Consider the following 24,680-nt stretch of genomic DNA (forward strand, 5'->3'; position numbering starts at 1 on the left):
AGAATTTCATATCCAGCCAAACTAAGCTTCATAAGTGAAGGAGAAATAAAAGCCTTTACAGACAAATGCTGAGAGATTTTGTCATCACCAGGCCTGCCTTACAAGAGCTCCTGAAGGAAACACTAAACATGGAAAGGAACAACAGGTACCTGCAACTGCAAAAACATACCATATTGTAAAGACCATTGACACTATGAAGAAACTACATCAACTAATGGGCAGAATATCCATCTTGCATCATAATGACATGATCTAATTCACACATAACAATATTAACCTTAAATGGAAATGGTCTAAATGCCCCAGTTAAAAGACACAGGCTGGCAAATTGGATAAAGAGTCAAGACACATCTGTGTGCTGTATTCAGGAGAACTACCTCATGTGAAAAAGACACACATAGGCTAAAAATAAAGGGATGGGGGAATATTTACTAAGCAAATGGAAAGCAAAAAAAAGCAGGGATTGCAATCCTAGTCTCTGATAAAACAGACTTTAAACCAACAGAGATCAAAAGAGACAAAGAAGGCCATTATATAATGGTAAAGGGATCAATTCAACAAGAAGAGCTAACAATCCTAAATATATATGCACCCAATACAGGAGCACCCAGATTCATAAAGCAAGTTCTTAGAGACCTACAAAGAAACATAGACTCCCACACAATAATAGTGGGAGATTTTAACACCATACTGTCAATATTAGATCAACAAGACAGAAAATTAACAAGGATATTCAGGACTTGAACTTAGCTCTGGACCAAGTAGACCTAATAGACATCTATGGAACTCTCCACCCCAAATCAACAGAATATACATTCTTCTTAGCACCTCATTGCACTTATTCTAAAATCAACCACATAATGGGAAGTAAAACACTCCTCAGCAAATGCAAAAGAATGGAAATCATAACAAACATTCTCTCAGACCACAGTGAAATCAAATTAGAACTCTGAATTAAGAAACTCACTCAAAATTGCACAACTACATGGAAACTGAACAACCTGCATGACTACTGGGTAAATAATGAAATTAAGGCAGAAATAAAGACATTCTTTCAAACCAATCAGAACAAAGACACAATGTACCAGAATCTCTGGGACACATTTCAAGCAGTGTGTAGAGGGAAATTTATAGCAGTAAATGCCCACAAAAGAAAGCAGGAAAGATATAAAATTGACACCCTAACATCACAATTAACAGAACTATAGAAGCAATAGCAAAGAAATTCAAAAGTTAGCAGAAGACAATAACTAAGATCAGAGCAGAACTGAAGGAGATAGAGGCACAAAAAACCCTCCAAAAAATAAATGAATCTAGAACCTGTTTTTTTGAGATCAACAAAATAGATAGACCACTAGCCAGAGTAATAAAGAAGAAAAGAGAGAAGAATCAAATAGACACAATAAAAAATGATAAAGGGGATATCACCACTGATCCCACAGAAATACAAACTACCATCAGAGAATACTATAAACACCTCTACATGAATAAACTAGAAAATCTAGAAGAAATGGATAAATTCCTGGACACATACACCCTCCCAGTCTAAACCAGGAAGAAGTCGAATCCCTGAATAGACAAATAATAGGTTGTGAAATTGAGGCAGTAATTAATAACCTTTCAACCAAAAAAAGTCCAGGAACAGACTGATTCACAGCCGAATTCTACCAGAAGTACAAAGAGGAGCTGATACCATTCCTTCTGAAACTATTCCAAACAGTAGAAAAAGAGGGAAACCTCCCTAACTCATTTTATGAAGCCAGCATTATCCTGATATCAAAACCTGTCAGAGAAACAAGAAAAAAAGAAGTTTTCAGGACAAAATCCCGGATGAACATCAATGCGAAAATCCTCAATAAAATACTGGCAAAATGAATCCAGCAGCACATCAAAAAGCTTATCTACCATGATCAAGTCGGCTTCATACCGGGGATGCAAGGCTGGTTCAACATACACAATTCAATAAATGTAATCCATCACATAAACAGAACCAGTGACAAAAACCACATGATTATTTCGATAGATGTAAAAAAGTCCTTTGACAAGATTCAACACCTCTTCATGCTAAAAACTCTCAATAAACTAGGTACTGATGGAATGTATCTCAAAATAATAAGAGCTACTTATGACAAACCCACAGTCAATATCATATCAAATGGGCAAAAACTGGAAGCATTCCCTTTGAAAACCAGCACAAGACAAGGATGCCCTCTCTCACCACTCCTATTCAACATAGTTTTGGAAGTTCTGGCCAGGGCAATCAGGAAGGAGAAAGAAATAAAGGGTATTCAAATAGGAAGAGAGGAAGTCAAATCGTTTCTGTTTGCAGATGACATGATTGTATATTTAGAAAACCCCATCGTATCAGCCCAAAATGTCCTCAGCTGATAAGCAACTTCAGCAAATTCTCAGGATAAAAAATCAATGTGCAAAAATCACAAGCATTCCTACATGCCAATAACAGACAAACAGAGAGCCAAATCATGAGTGAACTCCCATTCACAATTGCTACAAAGAGAATTAAAAACCTAGGAATACAACTTACAAGAGATGTGAAGGACCTCTTCAAGGACAACTGCTAAGAGCTGCTCAAGGAAATAAGAGAAGACACAAGCAAATGGAAAAACATTCCATGCTCATGGATAGGAAGAATCAATATCGTGAAAATGGCCAAACTGCCCAAAGTACTTTATTGATTCCATTCCATTCCCATCAAGCTATCATTGACCTTCTTCACAGAATTGGGAAAAACTACTTTAAATTCCATATGAAATTTATGTCTTGGCCCGCATAGTCAAGACAATCCTAAGCAAAATGAGCAAAGCTGGAGGCATCACTCTACCTGACTTCAAACTATACTACAAGTCTACAGTAACCAAAACAGCATGGTACTGGTACCAAAACAGATATATAGACCAATGAAACAGATCAGAGGCCTCAGAAATAACATGACACATCTACAACCATCTGATCTTTGACAAACCTGACAAAAACAAGCAATGGGGAAAGCATACCCTATTTAATAAATGGTGTTGGGAAATCTGGCTAGCCATATGCAGAAAACTGAAAGTGGACTCCTTCCATACACCTTATACAAAAATTAACTCAAGATGGATTAAGGACTTAAGACCTAAAACCCTAAAAACCACAGAAGAAAATCTAGGCAATACCATTCAGGACATAGGCATGGGCAAGGACTTCATGAGAAAACACCAAAAGCAATGGCAACAAAAGCCAAAATTGACAAATGGAGTCTAATTAAACTAAAGAGCTTCTATGTAGCAAAAGAAACAACTATCATCAGAGTGAACAGGCAACAAACAGAATGGGAGAAAATTTTTTCAATCTATCCATCTGACAAAGGGCTAATATCCAGAATCTACAAGGAACTTAAGCAAATTTACAAGCAACGAACAACCCCATCAGAACAGACACTTCTCAAAAGAGGACATTTATACAGCCAACAAACATATGAAAAAAAGCTCATCATCACTGGTCATAGAAATACCATTTGACCCAGTAATCTCATTACTGGGTATATACCCAAAGGATTATAAATCATTCTCCTATAAAGACACACACACACACACACACACACATATTTTTATTGTGGGACCATTCACAATCGCAAAGACTTGGAACCAACCCAAATGCCCATCAATGATAGAATGGATAAAGAAAATGTGGCACATATATGCCATGGAATACTATGCAGCCATAAAAAATGATGAGTTCATGTCCTTTGCAGGGACATGATGAAGCTGGAAACCATCACTCTCAGCAAACTAACACAGGAACAGAAAACCAAATGCCACATGTTCTCGCTCATAAGTGGGAGTTGAAAAATGAAAACACATGGACACAGGGAGGGGCATATCACACACAGCGGGGGCTAGAGGAGGGAGAGCACTAGGAGAAATACCTAATATAGATGATGGGTTGATAGGTGCAGCAAACCACCATGGCACGTTTATACCTATGTAACAAACCTGCATATTCTGCACATATACCCCAGAACTTAAAGTATAAATTTAAAATTAAAACCCTAGAAGAAAATCTAGGCAATACCGTTGAAGACATAGGTACGGGCAAAGATTTCATGATGAAATCTCCAAAAGCAATTACAACAAAAGCAGAAATTGATGACTGGAATTTAATCCAACTTAAGAGCTTCCACACAGCAAACGGAACCATCATCAGAGTGAACAGACAACCTACAAAAGGGGAGACAATTTTTGCAATCTATCTATTTGACAAAGGTCTAATATCCAGAAGCTACATGTAACTTACTTAAACAAATTTAAAAGACAAACACAAATAACACTGTTAAAAAGTGGCGAAGGACATAAACAGACACTTCTTAAAATATACACATGCGGCCAAAAAAATATATGAAAAAAAGCTCCTAAATAATAAGTGTATTATTAGAGAAATGCAAATCAAAATGACAATGATATACATGAAATACCATGTCATGCCAGTCAGAATGGCTATTATTAAAAAGTCAAAAATCAACAGATGCTGGCAAGATTGTGGAGAAAAATGAAAACTTTTACACTGTTGGTGGGAGTGTAAATTAGTTTCACGGTGGTTTGCACTGTGAAAGACAGTGTTGTGATTTTTCAAAGATCCAGAGGCAGAAATACCATTTGACCCAGCAATCCCATTAGTAGGTATATATCCAAAGGAATATATATCATTCTATTATAAAGATATATGCATGCATATGTTTATTGCAGCACTACTCACAATAGCGAAGATATGGAATCAACCTAAACGCCCATCAATGATAAACTGGATAAAGAAAATGTGGTACACACACACCATGGAATACTATACAGCCATAAAAAGGAATGAGATCATGTCCTCTGCAGGGACATGGATGGAGTTGGAAGCCATCACCCTCAGCAAACTAATGCAGGAACAGAAAACAAAATACCACATGTTCTCACTTATTAGTGGGAGCTTGATGATGAGAACACATGGACACCTAGAGGGAAGCAACACACACTGGGGCCTCTTGGAGCAGGGAGCTGGGGGAGGGAGAGCTTCAAGAGGAATAACTAATGGATGCTGGGCTTAATACCTAGGTAATGCTATGATCTTTGCAGCAAACCACGATGGCACATGTTTACTTATGTAACAAACCTGCATATCCTGTATGTGTACCCCAGAACTTAAAAGTTGAAAAAAAAAACAAAGAATGTGCAGAGTACTGAGATCAGGGAATTGAGATCAGGATATCTGAAATCATCTGCCCACCACTGCCCCAAGTGACTCATTTTGGTGGGTGAGGGAGGAGCTATGGGGACGGACAGAAAGTGGGGCTTTTTAAATTAAAGTTTGATGATGCAATGGGGAAGCAAATTGTTCTGATCATGGTCAAGCAGTTTGATCAGACTCACCTTCCCATGGATAACTCTGTCTAAAGTGGAGAAATTACTCACAGGAAAACAGTTCATGGAAGTCAGAGTCATCCACTTCAAGTAGATTCTGGAGGTGATGCCTATAAAAAAGAATTGCAAGGAGTGAAGTATTTGAGGGCGCAGCTTTTCACCAACACATGCCCCATGAATGGCTTCCCTTATGCTCTTTTGCATCTTCATTTTAATATAGTTGTCAGGGTAGCTTTGTTCAATAAACACTAAGTATTCTCATTCTATTTTAATGTCTAGATAATACAAGTAATACTTTTTTTGAGACACAAATGATATTTTATTAATTGTGGTAATATATACATAACATAAAATTAACTATATTGATCATTTAGAGTGTATATTTTAGCATCCATAATTACATTCAAATTATTATGCAACAAACATCACTGTCTCAAGAACTCTTTTCATCTTGCAAAACTGAACTTTGTATCATTAAACAGTAACTACCCATCCTCAATTTCCTCCTATTCCTGACTACCCCCCATATAACAACCCATAGAAATTTTCTATATCTATGAACTTGTGTATTTCTAGGTACCTTAGATAAGCCAGTCACATAGTATTTTGTATGATTGTGGCTGTCTTATTTCACTTTGCATTAACATCTTTAAATTTCATTCATGGCATAGCATGTGTCAAAATTTACTTTCTTTTAAGGATAATCTTCCACTGTATATTTGCACCACATTACTTCCTCAGTGGTCACTTGTGATGTTTCTACTTTTTGGATATTGTGAATAGTGCTGCTATGAACAGGGGTGTGGATATATCTCTATGATAAGTTACTTGCATTTCTTTCAGGTATGTATCCACAAGTAGAATTGCTAGATGATAGGGTAATTTGCTTTAAATTTTTAAATTCTTTTTAAAAAAATACTTAAGAAATTCTGTCAAAAGCAAGAGAGCTGTGAACACCTGAACTATCACAGAATCCTTTCACCACCTCCCACTAATCCAGGAACACCAAGGTTCAGTTTGTCATCATCAGTGGATTCTGCTATGGAATGCTTTAGAATCACAGGAGTTTACCACTAGTCCAGACCTCCAGAAGGATGAAGTTTCTCCAAGTAGCCAAATCTCTTCTTGCTTGGAAAATTCTGAGGGCCCTGCAGACACCTTGGCCAGTTGGAAAACACCACACTGCACAGATCACTGAGTTGGGTTCCACCAGGAGTCAATCCTGTGCCAGCTGGACATGAAACATGTATTGTATTGAAAGAAAATAAACAATAAAGAATAAACACAATAAGAGTTAACAGCACACAATATGGATAAATCTTGGGGACATTATGATAAATGAAATAAACCAATTACCAAAAGATAAATACTGTATGATTTCTCTTACATGAGGAACTTAGAATAGTTAAAATCATAGAGCTAGAAAGTAGAATGATTGCTAGAAGCTGGGGGACAGTGAAATGGGAGTTATTATTCAATGAGTAGAAAGTTTCAGTTTTAGAAGATAAAAAAAGTTATGGAGATGAATGAGCATGGTGGTTGAATAACATTAGAAATATATTTAATACCACTTCCCGTGTATTAGTCCAATTTCACACTGCTATAAAGAAATACCAGAGACTGGGTAATTTACAAACAAAGGAGATTTAATTAACTCACAGTTCCATATGGCTGAGGAGGCCTCAGGAACCCTACAGTCATGGCAGAAGGTGAAAGGGAAGCAAGGACATTCTTCACATGGTCGCAGGAGAGAGAAGTGCAAACGGGAAATGCCAGACGCTTATAAAACCATCAGACCTCATGAGAACTTACTCCCAATCATGTAACAGCATGGGAGAAACTGTCCCCATGATCCAATCACCTCCTTCCCTCTACACGTGATTACAATTCAACATGAGATTTGGATGGGGAAACAGAGCCAAACCATAAAAACACTGTACACTTAAAAACGTTTAAGATGATAGTGAATTTTATTTATGGGTATTTTATCTTGGCACAAAATTGGGGGAAAAAAGAGTTAATAGCAAGGTGATTAACAACTCCACTTTTCAGTCAGTTAGGCTTGGTTCAATTGCAGACTCTGCACTTAAAATCTGTCTGACCTTGAGCAAGATTCATAACAAAACATCATCTCAGTTATCTGGTGATAAAATGGGTGTAACAGTAGTGTGATAGGCTGAATAATAACTTCATCCCCCAACAAAAGATGCCATGTCCTAATCCTAGCAACATGTGAACCTATAAATTTGTTACTTTACATGGTAAAAGAAACACTGCAAATGTATTATGCTAAGGATATGACATGGGTAAATTACACTAGATTATCCAGGTGGGCCCAATGTAATCACATTGATCCTTATAAGAGGGAAATAAAAGGATAAGAGTGGATAGTAGAAGATGTGATACCCCAAGCAAAGGACTCATGAGCTGAGGAATGTTGGCAGTCTCTAGAAGCAAAAAAAAAAAATGCAGAGAAATAAATTCTCTCAAGGAAACAGCCTTGCTCAACACCTTGATCTTAGACCAGTGAAACTGATATTGGACCTTCAAACTTCAGAACTGTAAGATAGTCATTTGCATTATTTTAAACCACTAAGTTTGTTCTAATTTGTTATAGTACTCATGGAAACTAACACAAATTCTACATACCTCCTAGGTTTATAAGAAAGATTAACACAAAACATGCGAAATTCCAAAAAAAATGTGTAAAGGGAACCAAAAGTTGACTGATGGGGAAAGGTGCTGATGGAGGGAACAGTACAAATTTCAATATAAGGTACTCAATGTATGCCTCATTGAGAAGTTGACCTTCTACATAAATGTATAAGAGTGCCTGTTTGCCCACACCTGACCAATGCTTACGTGAACATGTTTTCATTTTCCAATCAAGAATGTTGAAAAGATATATAATATATATTTTTTTGTTTTTAAGCTACTTTCATGTTTAATAACCATTTCCATTTTCTTTTCTGATGTGGTTCATTAGAATCATTTTTCCATGTTTTTATTATATTGGGGTAGTTCCTGGTATATTGTTTACTAGAAAAACATCAAGTTGTAGAAAATACATGTAATATGAGCCAAATTTTATAAAGAACCACACTTAATAGCGTACGTATTTGTGTGTATATATTATACACAATGAGTGAATATATATTTATGCAGTCATATGTGTATAGATACATATGTACTTATATGTACATCAATACACTTATATATTAGCTTAAAATGCATGACAAATTGGCTCCCTCTGGAAGATAAGCTCACAAAGAGTAATCACTGATGTGTGTTCTCATTTCATAAACTTGAAGATAGAAGGAATGGGAATGGATGACTAGAATTTGATGTGTACTAGACGTTCAATTGTGTATATTTTGGAGATAAAATGAGGCTAATTCTTCAGGGCCATAGAATCAAATTATCATCACATTAATGATAAGTGTAAAACAATGAGGTAGAAATTAGAAAAATAATATAATCTACTGAGGCTTTGCAGAGATATTGTTCTTGTTTGGGGAGAGAAGAATAACATTCAGAACACATGAATAGCAATTTGAGAGCATATATTTATATTTGATTCTAAGTTGGAAACATGAAGTAAAAATAATATTTCAAATTTGTATTTAGTGTGGACAGTAACACCAAAGCAAGGGCATGAATTCTGACACTTAATGTTCATTCCTAGCTGTCACTTATACTTTTAATATTTCCCTAAAGGTTAGTTTTGCTGTTTGACAGACCTTCTCTCTCAAATCCAAATCTTGAGAAACTCTAGATAACACGCAGCCAAGAAAGCTTCCCCACCCTCTTTCCCTTTGTCCCTCTCTATGAGTATCATTATGAGGGACAGCATGGTGGATACTCTGTTTGTTTCATTTCTTTCTTCCATTATGCAAAAAAAGAGGAAAAATTTGAGAACGGGCTAGCAATTAGTAACACTTTTCATTTAGAATATTCACAGAAGAAATGAATCTGAATTATGATATGGTAATCCTTTTTCTCTGTTTCATAATGATAACATATTAAAAACTCAGCACTAATTATTAGTATGTGTAGCCATCAATAAAAGTATTACAGAATATTAATAATAGCAGATATACTTATGCAATGACCCAAGCAACTCTCCTTAATGAAGATTGGACCTTCAATGCATTTTGAGGGAATGGGAAAATGTGATTAGACGTCAGAAAAGAAATCCCTGAAGATGGCCAAATAGGAAGAGCTCCGATCTACAGCTCCCAGCATGAGCAAAGCAGAAGACGGGTGATTTCTGCTTTTCCATCTGAGGTACCAGGTTCATCTCACTAGGGAGTGCCAGACAGTGGGCACAGGACAGTGGGTTCAGTGCACTGTGCACCAGCCGAAGCAGGGCGAGGCATTGCCTCACTCGGGAAGTGCAAGGGATCAGGGAGTTCCCTTTCCTGGTCAAGGAAAGGGGTGACAGACGGCACCTGGAAGATCAGGCCACTCCCACCTGAATACTGCACTTTTCCGACGGGCTTAGGAAATGGCGCACCAGGAGATTATATCCCGCACATGGCTTGGATGGTCCTACGCCCATGGAGTCTCACTGATTCCTAGCACAGCAGTCTGAGATCAAACTGCAAGGTGGCAGTGAGGCTGGGGGAGGGGCGCCCACCATTGCCCAGGCTCCCTTAGGTAAACAAAGCAGCCGGGAAGCTCCAACTGGGTGGAGCCCACCACAGCTCAAGGAGGCCTGCCTGCCTCTGTAGGCTCCACCTCTGGGGGCGGGACACAGACAAACAAAAAGCAGTAACCTCTGCAGACTTAAATGTCCCTGTCTGACAGCTTTGAGGAGCGCAGTGGTTCTCCCAGCACGCAGCTGGAGATCTGAGAACGGGCAGACTGCCTCCTCAAGTGGGTCCCTGACCCCCGACCCCCGAGGAGCCTAACTGGAAGGCACCCCCCAGTAGGGGCGGACTGACACCTCACATGGCCGGGTACTCCTCTGAGACAAAACTTCCACAGGAACGATCAGACAGCAGCATTCGCGGATCACGAAAATCCGCGGTTCTGCAGACACCACTGCTGATACCCAGGCAAACAAGGTCTGGAGTGGACCTGTAGCAAACTCCAACGGACCTGCAGCTGAGGGTCCTGTCTGTTAGAAGGAAAACTAACAAACAGAAAGGACATCCACACCAAAAACCCATCTGTACATCACCATCATCAAAGACAAAAAGTAAATAAAACCACAAAGATGGGGAAAAAACAGAGCAGAAAAACAGGAAACTCTAAAAAGCAGAGTGCCTCTCCTCCTCCAAAGGAACGCAGTTCCTCACCAGCAACGGAGCAAAGCTGGATGGAGAATGACTTTGACGAGCTGAGAGAAGAAGGCTTCAGATGATCAAATTACTCCGAGCTACGGGAGGAAATTCAAACCAAAGGCAAAGAAGTTGAAAACTTTGAAAAAAGTTTAGAAGAATGTATAACTAGAATAACCAATACAGAGAAGTGCTTAAAAGAGCTGATGGAACTGAAAGCCAAGGCTCGAGAACTACGTGAAAAATGCAGAAGCCTCAGGAGCCGATGCGATCAACTGAAAGAAAGGGTATCGGTGATGGAAGATGAAGTGAATGAAATGAAGTGAGAAGGGAAGTTTAGAGAAAAAAGAATAAAAAGAAACAAGCAAAGCCTCCAAGAAATATGGGACTATGTGAAAAGACCAAATCTGCGTCTGATTGGTGTACCTGAAAGTGATGCGGAGAATGGAACCAAGTTGGAAAACACTCTGCAGGATATCATCCAGGAGAACTTCCCCAATCTAGCAAGTCAGGCCAACATTCAGATTCAGGAAATACAGAGAACGCCACAAAGATACTCCTCGAGAAGAGCAACTCCAAGACACATAATTGTCAGATTCACCAAAGTTGAAATGAAGGAAAAAATGTTAAGGGCAGCCAGAGAGAAATGTCGGGTTACCCACAAAGGGAAGCCCATCAGACTAACAGCGGATCTCTCGGCAGAAACCCTACAAGCCAGACGAGAGTGGTGGCCAATATTCAACATTCTTAAAGAAAAGAATTTTGAACCCAGAATTTCATATCCAGACAAACTAAGCTTCATAAGTGAAGGAGAAATAAAATACTTTACAAACAAAAGCTGAGAGATTTTGTCACCACCAGGCCTGCCCTAAAAGACCTCCTGAAGGAAGCGCTAAACATTGAAAGGAACAACCAGTACCAGCTGCTGCAAAATCATGCTAAAATGTAAAGACCATCGAGACTAGGAAGAAACTGTATCAACTAACGAGCAAAATAACCAGCTAACATCATAATGACAGGATCAAATTCACACATAACAATATTAACCTTAAATGTAAATGGACTAAATGCTCCAATTAAAAGACACAGACTGGCAAATGGGATAAAGAGTCAAGACCCATCAGTGTCCTGTATTGAGGAAACCCATCTCACGTGCAGAGACACACACAGGCTCAAAATAAAAGGATGGAGGAAGATCTACCAAGCAAATGGAAAACAAAAAAAGGCAAGGGTTGCATACCTAGTCTCTGATAAAACAGACTTTAAACCAACAAAGATCAAAAGAGACAAAGAAGGCCATTACATAATGGTAAAGGGATCAATTCAACAGGAAGAGCTAACTATCCTAAATATATATGCACCCAATACAGGAGCACCCACATTCATAAAGCAAGTCCTTAGTGACCTACAAAGAGACTTAGACTCCCACACATTAATAATGGGAGACTTTAACACCCCACTGTCAACAGTAAACAGATCAACAAGACAGAAAGTCAATAATGATACCCAGGAATTGAACTCAGCTCTGCACCAAGTGGACCTAATAGACATCTACAGAACTCTCCACCCCAAATCAACAAAATATACATTTTTTTCAGCACCACACCACACCTATACCAAAACTGACCACATACTTGGAAGTAAAGCTCTTCTCAGCGAATGTAAAAGAACAGAAATTATAACAAACTATCTCTCAGACCACAGTGCAATCAAATTAGAACTCAGGATTAAGAAACTCACTCAAAACCGCTCAACTACATGGAAACTGAACAACCTGCTCCTGAATGACTACTGGGTACATAACGAAATGAAGGCAGAAATAAAGATGTTCTTTGAAACCAACGAGAACAAAGACACAACATACCAGAATCTCTGGGACACATTCAAAGCAGTGTGTAGAAGGAAATTTATAGCACTAAATGCCCACAAGAGAAAGCAGGAAAGATCCAAAATTGACACCCTAACATCACAATTAAAAGAACTAGAAAAGCAAGAGAAAGCACATTCAAAAGCTAGCAGAAGGCAAGAAATAACTAAAATCAGAGCAGAACTGAAGGAAATAGAGACACAAAAAACCCTTCAAAAAATTAAGGAATCCAGGAGCTGATTTTTTGAAAGGATCAACAAAATTGATAGACCACTAGCAAGACTAATAAAGAAAAAAAGAGAGAAGAATCAAACAGACGCAATAAAAAATGATAAAGGGGATATCACCACCGATCCCACAGAAACACAAACTACCATCAGAGAATACTACAAACACCTCTACGCAAATAAACTAGAAAATCTAGAAGAAATGGATAAATTCCTCGACACATACACTCTCCCAAGACTAAACCAGGAAGAAGTTGAATCTCTGAATAGACCTTTAACAGGAGCTGAAATTGTGGCAATAATCAATAGCTTACCAACCAAAAAGACTCCAGGACCAGAAGGATTCACAGCCAAATTCTACCAGAGGTACAAGGAGGAACTGGTACCATTCCTTCTGAAACTATTCCAATCAATAGAAAAAGAGGGAATCCTCCCTAACTCATTTGACGAGGCCAGCATCATCCTGATAGCAAAGCCTGGCAGAGACACAACCAAAAAAGAGAATTTTAGACCAATATCCCTGAAGAAAATCGATGCAAAAATCCTCAATAAAATACTGGCAAACCGAATCCAGCAGCACGTCAGGAAGCTTATCCACCATGATCAAGTGGGCTACCTCCCTGGGATGCAAGGCTGGTTCAACATACACAAATCAATAAACGTAATCCAGCATGTAAACAGAACCAAAGACAAAAATCACATGATTATCTCAACAGATGCAGAAAAGGACTTTGACAAAATTCAACAACCCTTCATGCTAAAAACTCTCAATAAATTAGGTATTGATGGGACATATCTCAAAATAACAAGAGCTATCTATGACAAACACACAGCCAATATCATACTGAATGGGCAAAAACTGGATGCATTCCCTTTGAAAACTGGCACAAGACAGGGATGCCCTCTCTCACCACTCCTATTCAACATAGTGTTGGAAGTTCTGGCCAGGGCAATCAGGCAGGAGAAGGAAATAAAGGGGATTCAATTAGGAAAAGAGGAAGTCAAATTGTCCCTGTTTGCAGATGACATGATTGTATAGCTAGAAAACCCCATCATCTCAGCCCAAAATCTCCTTAAGCTGATAGGCACCTTCAGCAAGTCTCAGGATACAAAATCAATGTGCAAAAATCACAAGCATTCTTATACAGCAATAACAGACAAACAGAGAGCCAAATCATGAGTGAACTCCCATTCACAATTGCTTCAAAGAGAATAAAATACCTAGGAATCCAACTTACAAGGGATGTGAAGGACCTCTTCAAGGAGAACTACAAACCACTGCTCAATGAAATAAAAGAGGATACAAACAAATGGAAGAACATTCCATGCTCATGGGTAGGAAGAATCAATATCGTGAAAATGGCCATACTGCCCAAGGTAATTTACAGATTCAATGCCATCCCCATCAAGCTACACATGACTTTCTTCACGGAATTGGAAAAAACTACTTTAAAGTTCATATGGAACCAAAAAAGAGCCCACATTGCCAAGACAATCCTCAGCCAAAAGAACAAAGCTGGAGGCATCACACTACCTGACTTCAAACTATACTACAAGGCTACAGTAACCAAAACAGCATGGTACTGGTACCAAAACAGAGATATAGATCAATGGAACAGAACAGAGCCCTCAGAAAGAATACCACATATCTACAACTATCTCATCTTTGACAAACCTGAGAAAAACAAGCAATGGGAAAAGGATTCCCTATTTAATAAACGGTGCTGGGAAAACTGGCTAGCCATATGTAGAAAGCTGAAACTGGATCCCTTCCTTACACCTTATACAAAAATTAATTCAAGATGGATTAAAGACTTAAATGTTAGACCTAAAACCTTAAAAACCCTAGAAGAAAACCTAGGCAATACCACTCAGGACATAGGCATGGGCAAGGATTTCATGTCTAAAACACCAAAAGCAATGGCAACAAAAGCCAAAATTGACAAATGGGATCTAATTAAAATAAAGAGCTTCTGCACAGCAAAAGAAACTACCATCAGAGTGAACAGGCAACCTACAGAATGGGAGAAAATTTTTGCAATCTACTCATCTGACAAAGGGCTAATATCCAGAATCTACAAAGAACTTAAACAAATTTACAAGAAAAAAAACAACCCCTTCAAAAAGTGGGCAAAGGATGTGAACAGACACTTCTCAAAAGAAGACATTTATGCAGCCAAAAAACACATGAAAAAAATGCTCGTCATCACTGGCCATCAGAGAAATGCAAATCAAAACCACAATGAGATATCATCTCACACCAGTTAGAATGGTGATCATTAAAAAATCAGGAAACAATAGGTGCTGGAGAGGATGTGGAGAAGTAGGAACACTTTTACACTGTTGGTGGGACTGTAAACTAGTTCAACCGTTGTGGAAGTCAGTGTGGCCGTTCCTCAGGGATCTAGAACTAGAAATACCATTTGACCCAGCCATCCCATTACTGGGTATATACCCAAAGGATGATAAAACATGCTGCTATAAAGACACATGCACACGTACATTTATTGCGGCACTATACACAATAGCAAAGACTTGGAACCAAGCCAAATGTCCAACAATGATAGATTGGATTAAGAAAATGTGGCACATATACACACCATGGAATACTATGCAGCCATAAAAAATGATGAGTTCATGTCCTTTGTAGGGACATGGATGAAGCTGGAAACCATCATTCTCAGCAAACTATCACAAGGACAAAAAACCAAACACCGCATGTTCTCACTCATAGGTGGGAACTGAACAATGAGAACACATGGACACAGGAAGGGAAACATCACACACTGGGGCCTGTCGTGGGGTGGGGGGAGTGGGGAGGGATAGCATTAGGAGATATACCTAATGTAAATGATGAGTTAATGGGTGCAGCACACCAACATAGCACATGTATGCATATGTAACAATCCTGCACTTTGTGCCCATGTACCCTAAAACTTAAAGTATAATTTTTTAAAAAAGCTTAGGGAAAACAAAAAACAAACAAAAAAAAGATACAGGAGATATCACTAGTGATCCCACAGAAATACAAACTACCATCATAGAATACTACAAACACCTCTACACAAACAAACTAGAAAATCTAGAATAAATGGACAAATTTCTGGACACATACACCCTCTCAAGTCTAAACCAGGAAGAAGTTGAATCCCTGAATACAGCAATAACAAGTTCTGAAATTGAGGCAGTAATTAATAGCCTACCAACCAAAAAAAGTCCAAGACCAGACGGATTCACAGCCAAATTCTATCAGAGGTACACCAGAGGACCTGGTACCATTCCTTCTGAAACTATTCCAAACAATAGAAAAAGAGAAAATCCTCCCTAACTGATTTTATGAGGCCAGCATCATCCTGATACTAAAGCCTAGCAGAGAAACAACAACAAAAAAGAAAATTTCAGGCCAGTATCCCTGATCAACATAGATGCAAAAATCCTCAATAAAATACTGGCAAATTGAATCCAGCAGCACATCAACAAGCCTATCCACTACAATCAAGTCAGCTTCATGCCTGGGATTCAAGGCTGGATCAACATACAATCAACAACAAATCAATAAACATAATCCATCACATAAACAGAACCAATGACAAAAGCCATGTGATTATCTCATAGTTGCAGAAAAGGCCTTTGACAAAATTCAACAGTCCTTCATGCTAACAACTCAACTCTCAATAAGCTAAGTATTGATGGAATGTATCTCAAAATAATAAGAGCTATTTATGACAAACCCACAGCCAATATCATACTGAATAGGCAAAAACTGGAAGCATTCCCTTCGAAAACCGGCACAGGACAAGGATGCCCTCTCTCACCACTCGTACTCAATAAAGTATTGGAAGCTCTACCCAGGGCAATCAGGCAAGAGAAATAAATAAAGGGTATTCAAACAGGAAAAGAGGAAGTCAAATTGTCTGTTTGCAGATGACATGATTGTATATTTAGAAAACCCCATCATCTCAGCCCAAAATCTCCTTAAGCTGATAAGCAACTTTAGCAAAGTCTCAGGATACAACATCAATGTGCAAAAATTACAAGCATTCCTATATACCAATAACAGGCAAACAGGGAGCCAAATCATGAGTGAACTCCCATTCACAGTTGCTACAAAGAGAAAAAAACACTTAGGAATACAACTTGCAAGGGATGTGAAGGACCTCTTCGAGGAGAACTATCGAGTAGAACTAGAAACCACTTCTCCAGGTAGTAAGAGAGGACAGAAATAAATGAAAAAACATTCCATGCTCATGGATAGGAAGAATCAATATCATGAAAATGGCCATACTGCCCAAAGTGATTTGTAGATTCAATGCTATCCCCATCAAACTATCAATGACTTTCTTCACAGAATTGGAAAAAACTACTTTAAATTTCATATGGAACCAAAAAAGAGCCCAGACTGTAGCCAGGACAATCGTAAGCAAAAAGAACAAAGCCGTAGGCATCATGCTGTTTTCAAACTATACTACAAAGCTACAGTAACCAAAACAGCATGGTATTGGTACCAAAATAGATACATAGACTAATGGAACAGAACAGAGGCCTCAGAAATAACACCACACATCTACAACCATTTACAAAAACAAGCAATGGGGGAAAGGATTCTCTATTTAATAAATGGTGTTGGGAAAACTGGCTAGCCTTATGCAGAAAACTGAAACTGGACCCCTTCCCTACATCTTATACAAAAATTAACTCAAGATGGATTAAAGACTTAAACGTAAGACCGAAACCATGAAAACCCTAGAAGAAAACCTAGGCAATACCATTCAGGACATAGGCATGATCAAAGACTTCATGACTAAAACACCAAAAGCAATGGCAACAAAAGCCAAAATTGACAAATGGGATCGAATTAAACTAAAGAGGTTCTGCACAGCAAAAGAAACTATTATCAGAATGAACAGGCAGCCTACAGAATGGGAAAAAATGTTTGCAATCTATCTATCTGACAAAGGGCTAATATCCAGAATCTATAAAGAACTTAAACAAATTTACAATAAAAAAGCAAACAACCCCATCAAAAAGTGGGTGAAGGATATGAAGAGACACTTCTCAAAAGAAGACATTTATGCAGCCAACAAACATGAAAAAAAGCTCATCATCACTAGTCATTAGAGAAATGCAAATCAAAACCACAATGAGATACTGTCTCACACCAGTTAGAATGGTGATCACTAAAAAGTCAGGAAACAACACATGCTGGAGAGGATGTGGAGAAATAGGAATGCCTTTACACTGTTGGTAGGAGTGTAAATTAGTTCAACCATTGTGGAAGACAGTGTGGTGTTTCTTCAAGGATCTTGAACCAGAAATATCATTTGACCTAGCAATCCCATTATTGAATATATAACCAAAGGATTATAAATCATTCTATAAGACATCTGTACACATATGTTTATTGTGGCACTATTTACAATAGCAAAGACTTGGAACCAACCCAAATGCCCATCAATGATAGACTGGACAAAGAAAATGTGGCACATATACAGTGTGGAATACTATGCAGCCATAAAAAGGATGAGTTCATGTCCTTTGCAGGGACATGGATTAAGCTGGAATCCATCATTCTCAGCAAACTATCACAAGAACAGAAAACCAAACACCATATGTTCTCACTCATAAGTGGAAGTTGAACAATGAAAACACATGGACACAGGGAAGGGAATATCACACACCGGGGCCCGTCAGGTATGGTGGTCTAGGGGAGGGATAGCATTAGAAGAAATACCTAATATAGATAACGGGTTGATGGGTGCAGCAAACCACCACAGCACGTGTATACCTATGTAACAAAACTGCACATTCTACATATGTACCCCAGAACTTAAAGTATAATTTAGAAAAGAACCCAATAAACACCAAAAAACAAAAAACTGAACATTTGCAATGCCCTTTTCTCTGTCAGGCTGAATGAAAGGCTAAACTCTTTGCACTAATCATAAGTTGGGTACCTTTGGTGTTAGAATTCAGTTGTAATTAGTTTCAGTTAATTCACTTCATTGTCCTGAGAGCAGGATCATGCCCCTTTCCGCATCAGGGCTTGAGATATAAGCACCTGAGACTTTTTGTTTGCTTTCCAGCTGAGCTTCCAGCTTTTCGTACTAAGGAGATCTCTTCTTCCAGCCCACCCTGTTTATAGCATGTTTATTTGTAATAGCTCAAACTCAGAAACAACCTAGAGGTTCTTCAGTGAGTGAATGGTTAAACTAATTGTGGTACATGTATACCATACTGACCAATGAACAGTAATGAATTATTGATACAGGCAACAACTTTGAGGAATCACAAAGAATTATGATGAGTAAAAAATATTATCCAAGAGATTAGATACTGTATGTTTCCATTTGTATGACATTCCTGAAGTGACAAAATTATAGAAGTGGAAACAGATTATGAATTTTCTAGGGTCTAAGAATAGGGTGGAGGGTGAAGTGGGGAGCATGGGTGTGGCTATAAAGGGGCTGCATAAGGAATCCTCGTGGTGATGGAATTGTTCTATGTCTTCACTATCAATTTAAATGTCCTGATAGTTATATTATAGTATATTTTTGCAAGATGTTATTGAGAGGAACTGGGCAAAGAGTACATGAGATTTCTGTGTATTACTTCTGATAACTGCATATAAATATACAATTATCTCCAATAATTTGGTTAAAAGGTAAGAAAATATGGATTGTTAAAATAACTGAACTAGGCATGCAAATAATTTAGTAGAAATTTTACGATTACACATAGGTCTCTTGTCTTTACTTCATTACTTAACTAATATAAATACCCTAAGAATAATATATGCGTGCCAAGCACAGCATTGGCTACTAATTTGTCATTTTCATTCCCACTTTTGTAATTCTACATCAATTTACTTTGAAATTATGAAATCACTTTCACCCTGAAGAGGAGACCCCAAGACAAAACAATAAAATAAGGCAGAACATAATTTTGGTCTCACGACCAGTAGTCGAAATTTTCAGTGTAGATGGGAAGAGTATGGTGCAGACACTAGCAGCCATGTTCTCAGGTGGATCCCCAGGTAGGTTAGAAGATTGATAGACAGAGTCTGTGGTCCTGAGAAGTGTCTCTGTCTTGATGATACCCATGTGATTTTTCTTACAATCTACTTTTATCATGTACTTATACCTATACTAGGCCTACTGTGATGATTAATTTTATGTCAGCTTGACTTGACTAAAGCATGCCCAGATAGCTGGTGAAAGGTTATTACTGGGTATCTCTGTGAGGGTATTTTGTTGTTGTTGTTGTTGTTGTTGTTATACTTTAAGTTCTAGGGTACATATGCACAACATGCAGGCTTGTTACATAGGTATACATGTGCCATGTTGGTTTGCTCCACCCATTAACTCGTCATTTACATTACGTATTTCTCCTAATGCTATCCCTCCTCCTGCCCCCCACCCCACCACAGGCCCCAGTGTGTGATGTTCCTCACCCTCTGTCCAAGTGTTCTCATTGTTCAATTCCCACCTATGAGTGAGAACATGCAGTGTTTGGTTTTCTGTCTTTGTGATAGTTTGCTGAAAATGATGGTTTCCAGCTTCATCCATGTCCCTGCAAAGGACATGAACTCATCCTTTTTAATGGCTGCATAGTATTCCATGGTCTATATGTGCCACATTTTCTTAATCCAGTCTATCATTGATGGACATTTGGGTTGGTTCCAAGTCTTTGCTATTGTGAATAGTGCCGCAATAAACATACGTGTGCATGTGTCTTTCTAGTAGTATGATTTATAATCCTTTGGTTATATATCCAGTAATGGGATTGCTGGGTCAAATGGTATTTCTAGCTCTAGATCCTTTAGGAGTCGCCACACTGTCTTCCACAATGGTTGAATTAATTTACACTTTCACCAACAGTGTAAAAGTGTTCTTATTAAATAGAGAATCTTTTCCCCATTGCTTGTGTGTGTCAGGTTTGTAAAAGATCAGATGGTTGTAGCTGTGTGGTGTTATTTCTGAGGACTCCATTCTGTACCATTGCTCTATATATCTGTTTTGGTACCAGTACCATGCTGTTTTGGTTACTGTAGCCTTGTAGTATAGTTTGAAGTCAGATAGCATGATACCTCCAGGTTTGTTTCTTTTGCTTAGGATTGACTTGGCTATGCGGGGGCTTTTTTGGTTCCATATGAACTTTAAAGTAGTTTTTTTCCAATCCTGTAAAGAAAGGCAGTGGTACCTTGATGGGGATGCCATTGAATCTATAAATTACCTTGTGCAGTATGGCCATTTTCACAATATTGATTCTTCCTACCCATGAGCATGGAATGTTCTTTCATTTTTTTGTGTCCTCTTTTATTTCGTTGAGCACTGGTTTGTAGTTCTCCTTGAAGAGGTCCTTCACATCCCTTGTAAGTTGGATTCCTAGGTATTTTATTCTCTTCGTAGCTATTGTGAATGGGAGTTCACTCATGATTTGGCTCGCTGTTTGTCTGTTATTGGTGTATAGGAATGCTTGTGATTTTTGCATATTGATTCTGTATCCTGAGACTTTGCTGAAATTGCTTATTAGCTTAGGGGGATTTGGGGCTGAAATGATAGGGTTTTTAAATATACAATCATGTCATCTGCAAACAGGGACAATTTGACTTCCTCTTTTCCTAATTGAATACCCTTTATTTCTTTCTCTTGCCTGATTGCTCTGGCCAGAACTTCTAACACTATGTTGAATAGGAGTGGTGAGAGAGGGCATCCCTGTCTTGTGCCAGTTTTCAAAGGGAATACATCCAGTTTTTGCCCATTCAGTATGATATTGGCTGTGGGTTTGTCATAAATAGCTCATATTATTTGGAGATACATTCCATCAATACCTAGTTTATTGAGAGTTTTTAGCATGAAATGGTATTGAATTTTGTCAAAGGCCTTTTCTGCATCTATTGAGATAATCATGTGGTTTTTGTCGATGGTTCTGTTTACGTGATGGATTATGTTCACTGATTTGCGTATGTTGATCCAGCCTTGAATCCCAGGGATGAAGCCCACTTGATCATGGCGGATAAGCTTGTTGATGTGCTGCTGGATTCAATTTGCTAGTATTGTATTGAGGATTTTCACATTCATGGTCATCAGGGATATTGGTCTAAAATTCTCTTTTTTTTTATTGTGTCTCTGCCAGGCTTTGATATCAGGATGATGCTGGCCTCATAAAATGAGTTAGGGAGGGTTCCCTCTTTTTCTATTGATTGGAATAGTTTCCAAAGGAATGGTACCAACTCCTCTTTGTACCTCTGGTAGAATTCGGCTGTTAATCCATCTGGTGCTGGGCTCTTTTGGGTTGGTAGGCTATTAATAATTGCCTCAATTTCAGAGCCTGTTATTGGTCTATTCAGAAATTCAACTTCTTCCTGGTTTAGTCTGGGGAGGATGTTTCTGTCCAGGAATTTATCCATTTCTTCTAGATTTTCTAGTTTATTTGTGTAGAGGTGTTTATAGTGTTCTCTGATGGCAATATGTATTTCTGTGGGATCAGTGGTGATATCGCCCTTATGATTTTTTATCGCATCTATTTGATTCTTCTCTTTTTTCTTCTTTATTAGTCTTGCTAGCAGTCTGTCCATTCTGTTGATCTTTTCAAAAAACCAGCTCCTGGATTCATTGATTTTTTTGAAGGAATTATTGTGTCTCTCTCTCCTTCAGTTCTGCTCTGATCTTAGTTATTTCTTGCCTTCTGCTATCTTTTGAATTTGTTTGCTCTTACTTCTCTTGTTCTTTTTTTTTTTACACATAAGATTTTATTTTTTTTATTTTTTATTTTTATTATACTTTAAGTTTGAGGGTACACGTGCACAACATGCAGGTTTGTTACGTATGTATAAATGTGGCATGTTGGTGTGCTGCGCCCATTAACTCGCCATTTACATTAGGTATATCTCCTAATGCTATCCCTCCCCCTCCCCCCACCCCACAACAGGCCCCATTGTGTGATGTTCCCCTTCCTGTGTCCATGTGTTCTCATTGTTCAATTCCCACCTATGAGTGAGAACATGTGGTGTTTGGCTTTTTGTCCTTGCGATAGTTTGCAGAGAATGATGGCTTGCAGCTTCATCCATGTCCCTACAAAGGACATGAACTCATCATTTTTTATGGCTGCATAGTATTCCATGGTGTATATGTGCCACATTTTCTTAATCCAGTCTATCATTTTTGGACATTTGGGTTGGTTCCAAGTCTCCTCTTCAAGGAGAACTACAAACCACTGCTCAACGAAATAAAAGAGGACACAAACAAATGGAAGAACATTCCATGCTCATGCACAGGAAGAATCAATGTCGTGAAAACGGCTATACTGCCCAAGGTAATTTATAGATTCAATGGCATCCCCATCAAGCTACCAATGACTTTCTTCACAGAATTGAGAAAAAAACTACTTTAAAGTTCATATGGAACCAAACAACAGCCCGCATTGCCAAGTCAATCATAAGCCAAAAGAACAAAGCTGGAGGCATCATGCTACCTGACTTCAAACTATACTACAAGGCTACAGTAACCAAAACAGCATGGTACTGGTACCAAAACAGAGATACAGACCAATGCAACAGAACAGAGCCCTCAGAAAGAATACCACACATCCACAACCATGTGATCTTTGACAAACCTGACAAAAACAAGCAATGGGGAAAGGATTCCCTATTTAATAAATGGTTCTGGGAAAACTGGCTAGCCATATATAGAAAGCTGAAACTGGATCCCTTCCTTATACCTTACACAAAAATTAATTCAAGATGGATTCAAGACTTAAATATTAGACCTAAAACCATAAAAGTCCTAGAAGAAAACCTAGGCAATACCATTCAGGACATAGGCATGGACAAGGACTTCATGTCTAAAACACCAAAAGCAATGGCAACAAAAGCCAAAATTGACAAATGGGATCTAATTAAACTAAAGAGCTTCTGCACAGCAAAAGAAACTACCATCAGAGTGAACAGGCAACCTAAAGAATAGGAGAAAAATTTTGCAATCTACTCATCTGACAAAGGGCTAATATTCAGAATCTACAAAGAACTTAAACAAATTTATAAGAAAAAAACAACCCCATCAAAAAGTGGGCATATGAACAGACACTTCTCAAAAGAAGACATTTATGCAGCCAAAAGACACATGAAAAAATGCTCATCATCACTGGCCATCAGAGAAATGCAAATCAAAACCACAGTGAGATACCATCTCACACCACTTAGAATGGCAATCATTAAAAAGTCAGGAAACAACAGGTGCTGGAGAGGATGTGGAGAAATAGGAACACTTTTACACTGTTGGTGGGACTGTAAACTAGTTCAACCATTGTGGAAGTCAGTGTGGTGATTCCTCAGGGATCTAGAACTAGAAATACCATTTGACTCAGCCATCCCATTACTGGGTATATACCCAAAGGATTATAAATCATGCTGCTATAAAGACACATGCACACGTATGTTTATTGCAGCACTATTCACAATAGCAAAGAATTGGAACCAACCCAAGCCCATCAGTGATAGAATGGATTAAGAAAATGTGGCACATATACAACATGGAATACTATGCAGCCATAAAAAAGGATGAGTTCGTGTCCTTTATAGGGACATGAAGCTGGAAACCAGCATTCTGAGCAAACTGTCTCAAGGACAGAAAACCAAACACCGCATGTTCTCACTCATAGGTGGGAATTGAACAATGAGAACACTTGGACACAGGATAGGGTTCATCACACACCAGAGCCTGTCATGGGGTGGGGGGAGGGATAGCATTAGGAGATATACCTAATGTAAATGACGAGTTAATGGGTGCAGCACACCAACATGGCACATGTATACATATGTAACAAACCTGCACGTTGTGCACATGTACCCTAGAACTTATAGTATAATAATAAAAAATAAAAAAATACACAAATAAAATAAATAAAG

At 38.4% G+C, this 24,680-nt stretch overlaps 1 protein-coding gene across 1 annotated transcript in view; it reads right to left on the bottom strand.

The window, feature by feature from the left end:
• The window catches only part of CYP2C8 (cytochrome P450 family 2 subfamily C member 8), a 129,659-nt gene that overhangs the window by 101,728 nt on the left and 3,251 nt on the right, over positions 1-24,680 (bottom strand). The window contains exons 3-4 of the mRNA XM_063607491.1: positions 6,481-6,627; positions 5,448-5,506 (exon numbers count right to left, since the gene is read on the bottom strand). Coding sequence (XP_063463561.1) covers positions 5,448-5,477 — 30 coding nt within the window. The 5' untranslated portion in view covers positions 5,478-5,506; positions 6,481-6,627. The remainder of the gene's footprint in view (positions 1-5,447; positions 5,507-6,480; positions 6,628-24,680) is intronic.

The sequence above is a fragment of the Pan paniscus genome, chromosome 8 (genome assembly GCF_029289425.2).
Source record: "Pan paniscus chromosome 8, NHGRI_mPanPan1-v2.0_pri, whole genome shotgun sequence".
Taxonomy (NCBI): domain Eukaryota; kingdom Metazoa; phylum Chordata; class Mammalia; order Primates; family Hominidae; genus Pan; species Pan paniscus.